The sequence below is a fragment of the Chelonoidis abingdonii genome, chromosome 5, assembly GCF_003597395.2.
Source record: "Chelonoidis abingdonii isolate Lonesome George chromosome 5, CheloAbing_2.0, whole genome shotgun sequence".
Classification (NCBI taxonomy): domain Eukaryota; kingdom Metazoa; phylum Chordata; order Testudines; family Testudinidae; genus Chelonoidis; species Chelonoidis abingdonii.
Genome location: NC_133773.1, coordinates 2,084,316 through 2,098,683, shown reverse-complemented (window position 1 = coordinate 2,098,683; position 14,368 = coordinate 2,084,316). Strand labels below are relative to the sequence as shown.

Genomic DNA, 14,368 nt, shown 5'->3' with positions numbered 1-14,368 from the left:
AGTTACATGCAGAAAGGCACTCAGACTTCCACGGGTATTCTTAGCCACGACGGGATGGCAGATCCCATCAGAGCCAAGCTTTTATGTTACAACCTCATGAGATAATCTCCAAGAGCAGACTCTGTTGGTAGTTTCACATTGCATGAGCCGACTTTAATTACCAGCTTATTATACAGCAAATTTCCCCTCTGACTCTGGAAAAGTAGCAGCTCACAAGAGCTTACGTTAGCGTCAATATCCTACAGAAACAGTAGTTAACATTTTTGGCAGTGCTTTTATTACAACTCAGTTTTGTTCTGCAAGTTAATATGAGAAAATTACAGTATCTTTGAAGTGAACCCAACAGAATTTGGTAAGCATCAGGTTGTTCTCTTGGGGGGAGGGGGGAGAGAATCTGAGGCCTTTACACCAAACTTGGGTTGCGCTAAGGGGCCTTACAATGGGCATACATGTGAGCCAGGCCCAATCTCTTGAAAGAGTCAATCAAGTGAGGTTTTTTAGTGTCACTTGCACAAAGCTTTAACCTCCTTGTGCTGCCTTTCATTTTGCTGAAACTTGGAACTTCTCAATGCTGTGATCAGTGGTGTATTTATACCATAAATCCAGGAAAACAGATTGAAATGAGATCAAGTCGCTTTTCCCAATTTAATACCTCCCCCCAGCCAAAAGACTCCTGAAGGACTAGCTAGCATTATGCTCAGATGAAGCCACCAGTCCAGAGTTTATTTTCCTCAACTCTGAATTTTAGCCTCAGCACTGATAAGTAGCATCCACTGAGGGAATAATTCAGATAGCCAGCATTAACTTTTGAATCTTTCACTTCCACATCCTAGGAATCTGGAGGACACCTCATTATGACTCAGGAGAATACAACGTGTAGATATTTGAAGTGCTGGAAGAGTCTGAAAAGCTTAGCATTATTAAGAAGAAACCTTCCCACTGCCCACTTTAATGCACAGTAAATTTCTGGTTTCAGAGGGGGAAAAAAAAAGGAGTTCATATGGTATGTGTGGGACTGCAGTCACTTTGCAAGATAAACATTACAACTCATGATAACATCAAGTTTGCATGTGCAATTTTAATTGTAAAATAAGAAGTCAAGCAGTAGTTAATTGCCATTTATTAGATTAAGTGCTTTAAATAGAGTTTTTTTCATAGATTGAGCCACAATGAGAAGTCTCCAAAAGGCTTAATATAGCTGGTGGAAAGTTAGGGATAAGAATAATCAATCCTTTATTCTTCCCTGAATGACAAATACTTCCTGAGAACAGCTAGTGTTTCTAGTGCACTTGGCATATTATACAATTGAAGCAGTAGAGAAGACAGACTGGGTCCTCAAAGTCAACAGCTCCACTAGGAAAAAAAGTTCTCTGAGTAACATTTCAGAAACAGGTTGAATGAAAAAGCAACTTGTTCCCATGGCAAGTGGTTATGTTGCTGTGTATTGTCCTCTCCCTCCAAAGGAGCTTGTCTGATCTGCAGGTGTTCCCACCCTCATGCCACCCCCCCCCCCCCGCCTTTAAGAAAGAGCTGTCTCCTGGCAACAATACAAAGATAACAACCAAGCACCTTCAGTTCTACTTTTATTTTCACTTTCAGTTAAAAACAAAACAAACCATTGTTCTTTTAAGAGAATAATCCATTCATCTGTGATTATAAAGTGCATTTTTTCACCTTGAACTTTGTGTACAAAAACATTTAAAAAGACACAAACATGCAAAAACAGCTTAACAAGGCACTTCCAGGCATAAAAGAGGACAGCAATACCCCACTCTTACATTCCCATTGGTGAAAGAAAAGTGTGAAAAGGAAAGCTCCAAAAAGTTCTTTTTTGTGTGTTTTAGAATCATCATTGGTCAAAGAGTCAGTTCCCAGCACGTTTACACAATGTCAATGTGTATGTCACAACTTCCACAGCTTTTTCCCATCCACTGCGGTACACCATTGCTTCCATTGGCTGGTATTCAGGGGCCCCCTCGTTGTACCACCAGAAGGAGGAAATAAAAGCACACTTCTACCCATGGCACTACAGACTCTCACATAACTGTTGCATTTTAGGGTATCATGGTTAGGATCTAAAGGTGTGCTAGAATATGTTAGCTAAAAGTACATGAAGCAAGCTGTACACTAGATTTTTAGAACATGTTAGCTAAAAACAACCATACCTTTAAATCCTAGGCAAATTAAACCCTTGACTCATTCACAGCCCAGCTTTGTAAATCAAAGAATGATTTTAAACCAAATCTGGATAAGTCTTTCCTAAAGACACCTTTACGGAGGACACTGTTTAACTTATCAAACGGAAATTCAGGAAACAGGCTTTTCAAATTAGTGAATGAAGCTTGTGCAACCCGTGTTTACATACACAAAATGTCAATTTAATGCCTGAAATTAGTGACTGAGTACAATAATGCTTTCCGCAGCCCAATACATTGATGGAAAGATCAAAAACCTACGTATTCTTCTCGTAAGCTCACTGTTCTTACTTAATCATGTCTAATAGAAGGTCAGATACATCATCTCCTAAAATTATAGGTCAGCGCAGAAGTGTTTTGTACTGTGGTCTCCAGAATTTAAAAAGTAATGTTTTAAAAAGCAATTTTGAAGACTACCATAGCCATTTGCTTCTTCCTGTGCCCTCCCCACACAAATACTGGGTATGTTTGTGTTCTAGAAAAACAGAACATCTGGAAATATTAAAACCCATTTGAATTATTCTATTTAAATATATGAAATAAAGTTATTCTGCTCAAATAGCAAGACATTGGCTTAATAATTGGAGTAATTTAGCTACATTCTCTCTGGCAATACCTAAAATGACTGTTTTTTGCAATTCACCTCACCTCCAGAACAAGCCATGGTACTCTCCCCTCTACCACAACAGATCTTCCTTTTCAACAAGAGCAATGATGGCATCTCATGCCCTTGAGAGATCCGTTTTCTTGGGCAGAACTACATTTTGTATGGAAATAGCACTGAAGGCCAATGTGTGCACTTAATTGCGATAGCTTCTACAATGTCAATACAAGATACAGATGTGACAGCTCTGTATGTAATTACAGTGCGAGTCTGGTGTTCTAGCAATCTAAGTGAACCTATTCTAGCATGAAAACAGTGAACAAAGAGCTACACATCCATTCTAGTGAGATAAGTTTTAGACAAAACAGTTGACTTGGATTAATACAAATGTTCAGAACTATTTAAAAGCTAGCAGTCACATTTCAGAAATCTTTGTAGTTGAAGCCACTGCTGTGATATTGTACACAAAAAAAAGTTCTGAGCCAAGGCACTCACTCCGCACTAAAAAGTTATTCTCTCGAATAAGCTGTCTTCATAGGACATGACAAACAGCAGCAGTGAGGTCTGTTTATCAAAATTTCAAACCCACTACAGAAACAACAAATTCACAAACATGCAGTGTACTTACTGTCCATGCAGACTCATGCATGAACCCTTTGGCACCCGGTTTCTTAACAGAATGAAAGCTCATTTTACATTAGCACTAAAAGTAGGTGTTGCTGCACTCCCCAGGCACAGTAAGGCAGTTCATAGAGATACATATTGAGAACAGAATGGTGATCTTTCAGCACCTGCAAGATTAAAAATTAAAAGAAGAAATAATCCTCAGTGTTACTGCCCAAGTAGTTCTAGGGCACTAAGAGGGCTGGAAGACCTTCTGGGCATATTAACAGTTGCAGACAAAGAGCTCGTCCCCTCCAGTAAAAATGGTTTTTAAAACACTTAATGAGTCAAAGGATTTAACCCCAAAGCTACAAGGATACTACACAGTTCTAAAGGGAAAAAAAATTCAACTCTTCAACATAGGCAATCCCTATGAATTTACTACACAAATTATATTTAAAAAATATCTATCTTACAGATGAACTGGTGACTAAGCATACCAGTATCTTCCTAGAAATGCAGCTCTCTCCTAATATGGCATGAGGCGAAGCTTCTAGTCATGGTTATTGTGTCATTTCTAGAATCTTTTCCATCTCTAACCAAAAGGCTCCAGCACAGTAACAAGGTCAGAGAGAAAGGGACATTCATGTCCCCCTCTTGCCATAAGCGAGCTAGTTTAGCTTTAATCTCTGTCATGTATAAATTACCTGTCAAATAGTCTTCTAGCAAAGCCAACTTGCATAGCGCGACAAATGGTAGAGCATAGTTAAAAAAGCCTCCCTCTTTAAGATACTCAGACCTGTAACAACCCTAATGTGCAAAACAAGACACTACTACATACCTAAGTGAACAATGCAATCACTGAAGTAGTAAGTGTTTAACTGGGGGCGATTAGCAGCATTATACAGAAGAGGACTAGCAGCACTGGGCAGAAACCATAGTGAGGTCTCCCATTCTTCCAAACTGTTTCCAAGTGTTGAATCTCAGGGGTAACTATCATGATGCAAAAGACACTTGTTTAGCTGGTATTAAAACCACTTGTGATCACTGAACGTTACAGTCATTTTGCTTTACCCCAATGGAGCTTTGCAGAGCCATGTAAAGTGTCATTTATCCAGCCCTTTAGCAAACTTCACGTTCAGGCCAATTCCCAAGCTTGCAACAGGCACAGCACCAGTTAGAAAATCAAGACTCAGTTCCTCCATTAGTAGTAAGGCCCTAGCTTTTCATACCCTGAATAGCTAGGCCACTCAGGAAACAAGCCATAGGAGCACCTCGGACTTCCAAACTGATCAAAGGCAATGCCAAAATCAGGTCCAGCCTGAGGCTGCGAGACTTCCCGAGCAGATTTCAGTTCAGACTGTATGATCCTGTAATTCAGGCCTCTGTTGCTGTCCCAATACACTTTCCCATCACACTCATAATAGACTGCAAACTCGATTCTTTCATGGGACTGAATTCTCTCTGGCAAGCAGATATCAAAGGAAAACGTGTCCTTGTCTGAACCTGCATAAGTGTCCTTGACATATTGGCACGGATAGTCTGTGAAGCTTTTCCAAGTGTCAAATGTCATCCTTATTCTCAAAGTCTTCTCAAAAGCAAGATTCTTAACCTTCACTGTGCCCACAATCGCTTTATCCTTTAGCATGCAGTTTTCCAGGCAGACAAAATCTGTCTGAAGGCGATTTCTGAAGTCCAAGTAGTCTGCAGAAGGCTGTACGAAATCCAAGACAAAGTTGTCTCTCTCTACTGTCGTCAGACCCACAATATTGTCTATTAACTCTGTGATGTTGATCGGAATATCTAACGGGTCATCAAACTCTGAAAACACTTTAACCATTGTCAGAGCCAAGCCTCTGCTATCAGCAAAAGAAACTCTCTTTTTCACCCTATTTCCCTGGAGAGACGTTGCCACCTCTCCAGGTTCACTGAACTCAGTCTTGCTGTTCTGAATGCAGGGACGTAATGGTTTGTTTGCCTTTGGAGTGATTTTACAAGCAAATCTCTCTCTTCTCAAGGGTGGAGAACACAGATACAGCTGCATGGCTATGTCCACAGCCATTGCTGGTGTAGGAGCAAAGTAGTCCAGTATTCTGAAAGAAAGAGCAGGGGAAAGATGAGTTTTCATCAACTATGACTATATGACCTGAAAAGGAGCATAACCAAGCAACAAGAAAACATTATTATGCTGGGACATGAGCTCCTTTTGAACTTCAATTTCTGCTACATACAGCCAGCTGCTGAATAGGTTTTTTTCTGGAGCACACCTTGCCTCCTCATTCCCCTGCAATAAAATATTATCAATGACAAGCGTTAAAAGCAAAGCATTCAGAGAACAAGAAGAGTAAACTGAGTTTTTTTATTGCATTTCCTCTATTCTAACTGTATAAACCATTTTGTTTGTTAAATACTGTGCAGAAATCAACCATCTTTAAATGAATCCAGGCTGCAGGACCATAACTAAAAATGTTTACTGACCCAGGGAATATTTCTTCTATTCTGTCATGATGTTTCTAATTATGACAGGTTGCAAAATACTAAGCTTAAGTATAGTGCTTTACTCCCCCACCCCACCCCCTTAATGGTTGTGCTGTATTATGGTTGAATGAACAATGGAAGTTAATGTAAAATTTCAGTAGTTTCACTAACTTAAATACAATTAAATATTATATTTCTGCTGTGGTCTTCCCCCCCAAGAGAGTCTGATATTTTCTCCACTTCACTGGGTAGCTGTAGCTTCCTTTAAATGTAGAAACAGGAACTGCATATTTCATCAGCAGTAGTAGTATGGAACTGACATGACCTCTAGGGGGGACAGAACCACAGCAAAACCATAGACACTAGACTTTATGATAACTTAAAGAGTTGTCATAAGAAATGACAAAGTTTGGTGTCATCCCCCAAACTTCAAAAATCAGGTTATTTCAATATGCTTTCCTCCTCAGACTCTTCTGGCATGATTTTGAGCAGCCAATGCTCTCATGAACACTGGGGTTAGAGATGAATGCCTTATACAACATGATACTCAGTAGATCTAGCTCTGTTCTTGAGATACCAGCAAAATGGTAATATGAATGTAATCCTAAGGTTTGATACCATTATCTCATGGGCTACCGACACGAAACACATGGTGCTCAAGCTTTCCTGTCCCATTCAATATTACTTTAAGGCCATGGTGATTCAGGAAATAATGGATAAATATATATGTATAAATACTCATTTTAAATGGTCACTGAGATGAGCAGTGACATTTTGGCAGGGGACCGAACAGTGCAGCATGGAAGTATTCTAGACCCAGTGCCCAGAAAAGGCTAGCAGATACAGCTGGGTGGCAGGAACCCTCTGTTTAGATAGCAAAGCAACGTTCGTGGTGGGGGAAGGCAATGTCTCAGCACACACATAGAATACTCTACTAGGGTGGCTGGGTATAATCAACGGCCCCTCTTCTAGACAGTGTCATTCTCCCTCCCCTCCCTCCCCCCACGTCTCCTGCTACAGGGCATTTGGGAGGGTAGCCCCCACCTACTACAAACAGCAGCAGCCATCTTCCTTCCCCCACCTAACTGTGCAAAGATGGTAGCACTGGAGCTGTGTCTGCATCATTATGTTGTTCACACTCAAAGGTTCTTCCCTGCAAACATCAGAACTGGAAAGAATCGTACACTGACAGCCTATTGCTTAGATTCGAATGACACATGCATGGGCAAGAGTCCGACTTGCCGGGGATGAACTGATTGTTCTCCGAGTTCTGAAGAATACAGGATGGATAAAGCACGATATAGCCCATTGATTTTATTTAATACGTGATTTAAAATGAAGAACTTTTCTTTAAAAAAAATTCAGTGACTCCTCTCCTGCCACTCCCAAATCAAAATCTACGGGCCAATCTCTAAATGAGACCGAAGCCTCACAACAGCGGCTGTTTAGAGAGAACCGGGCATAAATGAGAGATCAAGGGGCGGCCAACGGCTACTTAGAACCTTAGTACCTTACAATTACAATACTCAGGCCAAGAACTATGCTCCTTACAGAAAACTGTCTACACATCAGCCCTTCTTCAGAACAGCATCAAAACATTTCATCTGTAAGTTGCATTCAACAAGGACTTCTGTTTATTCAGAGTGTGTGTCAAGACCTGAGTGCAAAAGTGCACTCCAGCAACTAGCTCCTCCTCTGCTTCCTCATCATAGCCGAACACAGCTCAAATCCAACAAGTGCTGCAAGCCTCACAGAACAGCATGAAATCCACACGTGCATTCTCTGCCCTGCTGTACATGGTTTTTGCCAAGCCTCTACTTACACACACGAAGCTATTGTTTGTTTTGCAGGATGAAATTGCATATACAATACAGCCACAAATATTCACAACTGCCTGTTACTTCAACCAGTCTCAGATGCATTACAGGGTCATGTCTCATTACAGTTAAACCTCGTTAGTATTTGAGGAAACTAATAATTGCAGCCTCAATGTCCCTGGCAATATCTGGATAATGGAGGATATACTGTATTATGTAATAAAAAGTTTTTCTATCAAAAAGCCATTTTGGGACATTCAACCTAGAGGGTGTTTAGAAGTCAAACCTCATGATGCATCCTGTTTAAGCTATTAGAAGTCACAAGGCCAGATCTACTGAACTGCCTGCAAGTTTCAGTTACGATTTTATACATCAATATGGGAATTTTTGCTCTGGACTGACCTTGGGGCACTTGCTTCACAGTCCAAGAATGCTGGGTGGGACTCTGTTGAACAACCCTACAAGGAATGGGGAAGCTTTTCATTTAAGTCAGAGATTTACAGTAAGGTTAATGAACTGTCTCAGGTTTTAAAACATTTGGATCTTTAAAAATGATTCAGTGAATAGCTGTTACTGGAAAGACGCCCACAGACTCAGCTCTGGAAAACACAGGAAGTGTTCAGCTACAAGAATGCAGGAAAAGTATGTTTAAAGGGACACTACTGACAACTTGATATCTTCATTCTTTTAAAGAAAGTTTGAAGCTCAATTGCCCAGTTTTCAATACCATCCCAAAGATTTCAAAACTATATTACCCTGCCAGTTTCACCCTCTTCTCTGAGCAAATACTCCTGCCCTTTCTCCCACTCTAGCTTTATAAGCAAACATGGAAACAAAACTGTTTAAATCTATGTTTGTCAATAGCCTCTCATTATATTGGTACAGATCCAAAAATAAGGTTTGTCTGCAGCAGATTAATATAACATTGAATGTTAGCAAGCATCTTGAAAGCATACTGACAACAAACAAGTTGAAGACAGTTTTACAGGTATATTATATGCTGCCTGTTAGGTCCAGAAGAGGGGGCAGTTTATTCTAAGTGAGGAAGTATTATGCTAGTACCACTTGGTAATCAGCTGTCTTCATTTGGGCCAGGTATATACAACAAAGTTTTGATGGCATATCTATGTTGGCCGGTGGGGGCAGGGGGGGTGTGGATGGAAAAAAAAAAAAAAACACCAACCAACCAAAATCACACAACCAGTTATGCTGACAAAAGCCCTTGGGTAGACACAGCTACGCTGACAGAGGAGTAGGCAAGGCCTTGAAATCCAGTTGATGCATAGGTATGGTCTCTTGAGAAGTTCCAATACTTTCTCTTCTCATCCTCTCAGAAAAGGGGAAGATTGTCTAGGCCTCTCTTGGGCAGCTGGAACTACCAGAGTCTGGAACAAGAGAAGAACAGAAGTTCTGAAATCCCTTCTCAAGGGCTTGGGACCTACAGCACCTCTCTCCTAGATGCAGCTAGTACAGAGGATAGAGTTAGCCACAAATCCTTCACTTGCACCAACATCTCTTCATTTATTGGAAGGGTCCATTTAGATTGTAAGCTCTCTCTCGCTATGTCTATGTACAGTGCCCAGCATAATGGGACTCTGATCTCAGAGACCTCCAGGCAGCACGGCAACACAGATACAAATAAATTACTTTGGAAAATCCAGCCATTATTTAGGTATCTAAATGGGAACAGAGCTCTTCTGGGAGTCTGGCCCTACAGTGATGTTAGTCAATGACCTGTAGGAGAGCAATGGTGCAACACATGCCCTCCTCATGGGAAATCGGCAAATAGTAAGCAGGACAGCCAGCAATGGGCCGAATGCCATTCTAGGAACAGCATAACATGAAGACAGTAAAATGAAGCTCACAATTGCACGTGATGAGCTCCAGGCACATCCTGACAAATAAATGGCCAACAAGGCTAAAAATCCTACCATTATCAATGAACAACTGATGCACAGCAAAAACTAAGCTCTCAGAAAAGGGACCAGAGTAATCTGAAGCAACCACACCCCTTATATATCTGCAAGAAAGGAAGCACTGTAACAAGGGGATAGGCAGGGTGTGACCACAAACTCAACACTGCTGCCAGAAAATGTCAAGCTTGCACTGCAGGACATCATACAGACAATGTACTAAGCACTCTTTGCTCCCAGGCACCAGAGAACCCACACACTGTTCACTACCACCACTTTGACTTCTCTGCCAAGCAGCCCTGAAGAACTTTTTGGTAAAACTTTTACTGAAGTGTCTAGGAGAAGCCAGTTTGAACAGAGGCCGCATGCAGGTTAGAGTCTCAAAGTTTGAAGAATGACTGTGGGGACACCACTTCTATGAAGGAGGGAATTTACTATTGAGACTGTGTCTACACTGCCACTTTCAGTGCTAAAACTTTACAAGGGTGTGAAAAAACACCCCTGAGCGACAAACGTTTTAGTGCTGAAAAGTGCCAGTACAGACAGCGCTTCATCACTTTTTAATCGCCAGGAGAGCTCTCCCCCGGGGCTAAAGCATGACTACACTGCCCACGTCATCGTGGCTGTGCTGTAACATGGGCAATATAGACACACTCTAAGCCCTGGTCTACACTGGGGGGGATGATCTGGATCTAAGTTACGCAACTTCAGCTACATGAATAACCCAGCTGAAGTTGATGAACTTAGATCTACTTAACACGGTGTCCTCACTGCAGTGAGTCGACTGCTGATGCTCCTCCATCGACTCCGCCTGCACCTCCCGGCCTGGTGGAGTACCGGAGTCAACGGGAGAGCACTCGACTAGACATGATAAGTTGATCCCCGGCAGGTAGTATAGACATAACCTTAGTTTCTACAGCACTTACCGCCCCGGAACAGAGGTGCTTCAGTTACAGGTTATTAAGAATCAACACAAACAAAAACATTAAATCAAATCCTGGACAAAATAAATGGCATCTCAGATTGTGGCCTACAGGTCGGTGAACTTCACCCAGAGACTTTACAATCATTGATTTTCAAAAGACGAAACTCTTCAATTACAGAATTTTTGAAAGTTAGGCCATGTCTACACTAAAGACCTTAGAGTGGCATAGCTGTACCAGTGCAGCTGCTCTCCTGTAAGATCTTCCGTGTAGCTGCTCTATGCCAGTGAGAGACAGCTCTCCCATTGACATAACTAAACCTTCCCCAACAAGCAGCATTAGCTATGCCGGCGGGAGAGCATCTCCTGCTGACATAGTGCTGACTGCACCACCAGCGCTTGTCAGTGAAACTTATGTCACTCAGAGGGTTGTTTTTTTCAATACCCCTAAATGACATATAAATTATACCCAGAAAAGTGATAGTGTACACAAAGCCTTAGGTTGTGATTACAAGTACTTCTCATCCACGTTACCTATTCTAATGAAGAATTCATATGAGAATTCAAGGCCACTCGAGGTCTTTAAAGGTTGTCACCACCTAAAAGCCTACCTGCAAGTGAGCGAAAAGCCAGAGCAGTGACTCTGGGTGTTATGTTCATGCATGCCTACCTGAAATGAGGCGGAGAGGGACAGGTGTGTTCTAGAAGACCAGGACTCTTCCCGTGGGCTTGAGGACTAGTCCTATTCAGAATGTAACACAGCAGCAAAGCTTGAAGGTAACCAAAGCATCTGATCACTGGGAGGTCTGCACTAGCGAGTAATGACTGCACATCTCCTGGCCAGCCATAGATGAAACATCATAGACCATCCGTGTCATCTGGGAACAATGATGAATCTAGTGAGACCCAGAAGTTGCAAGCCATTCTGGCAAAGAGCACAGACCCTCAATAGATGATCAGACCTGCAAATACTTCTCCCTATCAACAGTGACTCCATACAAGAACAGGAACAAGATGAAACCCTCTGAAAACACCACATGCAATGGCAATCCAGTACGCTTTCAGATGCCTCAAAAGGAGCAGCCCACAAAGTGAATCCCTTAAGATCTTACAGGAGAGGCAACAATAGAACATAAGAACAGCCATACTGGGTCAGACCAAAGGTCTATCTAGCCCAGTATCCTGTCTTCCAACAGTGGACAATGTCAGGTGCTCCAGAGGGAATGAACAGAACAGGAAATCATCAAGTGATCCATCCCCTGTCGCCCATTCCCAGCTTCTAGCAAACAGAGTCTAGGGACACCATCTCTGCCCACCCTGGCTAATAGCAATCAATGGACTTATCTTCCATTAATTTATCTAGTTCTTTTTTGAACCCTGTTACGGCCTTGGCCTTCACAACACCCTCTGGCCAGGAGTTCCACAGGCTGATTTTGTTGTGTGAAAAAATACTTCCTTTTGTTTGTTTTAAATCTGCTGCCTATTAATTTCATTTGGTGACCCACACTTGTGTTATGAGAATGAGTAAATAACACTTCCTTATTTACTTTCTCCGTACCAGTCATGATTGTATAGACTGTTATCTTATCCCTCTTAGTTCTCTCTTTTCCAAGCTGAAGAGTCCCAGTCTTACTAATCGCGCCTCATATGGAAGCTGTTCCATAATATCATTTTTGTTGCCCTTTTCCGTACCTTTTCCAATTCAGTATCTTTTTTTGAGATGGAGTGACCACATCTGCATGCAGTATTCAAGAAGTGAGCGTACCATGGATTTATATAGAGGCAACATGATATTTTATGCCTTCTTATCTATCCCTTTCTTAATGATGCCCAGTGTTCTGTTAGCTGCCATTAATATAAAGAGCTACTGGCAGATCAAATGGACGTTTACTGCTAGATCAAACAGTTGAGACAAGTCTAAGTTCCACACTTAGATCTGAACCCAAATCAAAAGAAACAAAGAATTGAACACCTGTCAGGGAAAGCGTAAGTATAATTGGCTCTGCCCCAACTCAGGGGGCTGGAGGAGATGATCTCTCAAGGCCCCTTCCAGCTCTGCATTTCTCCAATTCTCTAAGACTGTGGAATCCGAGGGCTGCTGGAACTGACCCATCACCTTCCCCAAAACCCATTTGTTACTGTGAGGGTGAAGCTGCCAGAATAAACTGTCCCCACGGTTCAGACCACTTGCCCATAATTTGGAAACAGCCACTGCTGTGACCCCGGGTTGCCCGACACCTCGGAAAAGCCAGACTAAAGCCTACGAGTGCCCTAAACACCTGGTTTCTCCTTTCCTCTAGATACGGAAGCCTTGTTCTCAAGTCCAAATACGAGTTTGGGGCACATTACTCACGGGCTGCCATGTCACAAGGACTCCTGCAGCAGCCACGCAGACAAGGCCGAGCTGTTTCCCTTTTGAACTAGTTTGCGAGGGTTCACACCGAAGCCGTTCCCGGGGCTGGCCTGACCAGGGAGGCCGCAGATGCGGAGCGCCGGGGGTTAACCCTGCCCAGCGGCGCCAGCGGCTCCCGGGGCGGGCGGTGCACCACAGGCCCCGCTGCGGCGGGAGGCTCGCGGGACCCGAGCTCTCCTGTCGCTGCCGGGGGTAGGACCGGGGCCACCCTCGGGCTTTGCCAGGCTCGCCCGTTCCCCTGGGGTCCGCGGGTCCCCACGCGGCCGGCCCGGCCCGAAGCCTCCCGCAGCTCCCCGCACAGGGCGGGGCGCGGCTGACCACGCGGCCGTACCTGGCGGCGCATGGCCCGGCGCCGGCTCCGGCTCCGGCGGCCGAGCTGCCGAACGAGGCTCAGGACGGGGCGGGCGCGGCAGAACCGCGTCGCGGCACTATAGCGCCCCGGCTCCGTGCGGGACGAAATCCGCGCCGGAGCCAATGGGAGCGCACCGAGCACGCCCTGCAGCCAATGGGAGCCGATTTCCGCGTGACCGCAGCAGCCTAGCGCGTGTAGCATAGCCCCTGCTGGAGCCTTGCGGAGCAGCCCGAGGCAGCGCTGCCTGGGCAGGTGTGGGCAGCCCCTCCCCGGACACAGCGCCCCCCGCCAACCTGGAGTGGGCCCCCCCCCGGACACACGCCCCGCGCGGAGTGGGGCAGCCCGCCCTCCCGCCGCACAGCGCCCCCCCCAGGCAGCAGTGGGACAGCCCCGCCCCACCAGCCCGCGCCCCCCGGCAGGAGTGGGAGCCCTCCCCGGACACACGCCCCCCCCGCCCAAGCCTGGATGGGCACCCCTCCCGACACAGCCCCGCCCCGCAAGGATGGGCACCCCCCCCGGAACACCCCCCCCCCCGCCAGCGAGGGCAAGCCCTCCCCCCGGCACACAGCCCCCGCAGCTGAGTGGGCAGCCCTCCCCGGAAACAGCCCCTCACCCTGCAGAAGTGGCAGCCCTCCCCGGACCAAGCCCCGCCCCCCGAGGTGCAGCCCTCCCGCCGACACGCCCCCCCCAAGGAGCTGAGCAGCCCCTCCCAGCACAGCCCCCGTCTCGCCCCGGCGGAGTGGCGCCGCCCTCCGCCGGACACACGCCCCCCACGGCAGCAGGACCCTCCGACGCCCCCTTACCGCCCCGCGCGAGTGGGGCAGCCCTCCCTCGACACAAGCCCCCCGGCAGCAGTTGGACCGCCCTCTGCCCGGACACAGCTCAACCGCAGAGTTGGGCAGCCTCCACCCGCTACCGTCCCTCTACTGGGCAGGAGTGGAGCAGCCCCTCCCCCCCAGACAGCCCCCCTGCCCAGGGCTCCCTCCTGGACATAGCCCCCACGCCAAGGGGCCGGGAGTGGGCAGCCCCTCCCATGCACCCCTGCTGCACAGAGAAACAGAGTGATCCCCT

General features: G+C 45.4%; 1 protein-coding gene across 3 annotated transcripts; it reads right to left on the bottom strand.

The window, feature by feature from the left end:
* Window positions 1–1,566: 1,566 nt before the first annotated feature.
* PPP1R3B (protein phosphatase 1 regulatory subunit 3B) lies at window positions 1,567–13,331 on the bottom strand. 3 transcript variants are annotated; one of them, XR_012655888.1, is made up of 3 exons: window positions 11,203–11,280; window positions 4,244–5,495; window positions 1,567–3,590 (listed from the first exon to the last, which is right to left on the bottom strand). XR_012655888.1 is itself a non-coding variant. In XM_075066028.1 (2 exons), the coding sequence occupies exon 2, from the start codon at window positions 5,462–5,464 to the stop codon at window positions 4,607–4,609; it is 858 nt and encodes a 285-aa protein (XP_074922129.1). In that variant the 5' UTR covers window positions 5,465–5,495; window positions 13,277–13,331; the 3' UTR covers window positions 1,567–4,606. The 3 variants fall into 3 exon arrangements, 2 of the variants coding, with proteins under 2 accessions (XP_074922129.1, XP_032649997.1); XM_075066028.1 differs by lacking the exon at window positions 11,203–11,280 and adding an exon at window positions 13,277–13,331 and having other exon boundaries at window positions 1,567–5,495; XM_032794106.2 differs by lacking the exon at window positions 11,203–11,280 and adding an exon at window positions 9,011–9,079 and having other exon boundaries at window positions 1,567–5,495.
* Between the last annotated feature and the right edge of the window lie 1,037 nt (window positions 13,332–14,368).

Excerpts from the sequence above, each read along its gene's own strand:
- PPP1R3B (XM_075066028.1), bottom strand. The coding sequence starts at position 5,464 with ATGGCTGTGGACATAGCCATGCAGCTGTATCTGTGTTCTCCACCCTTG.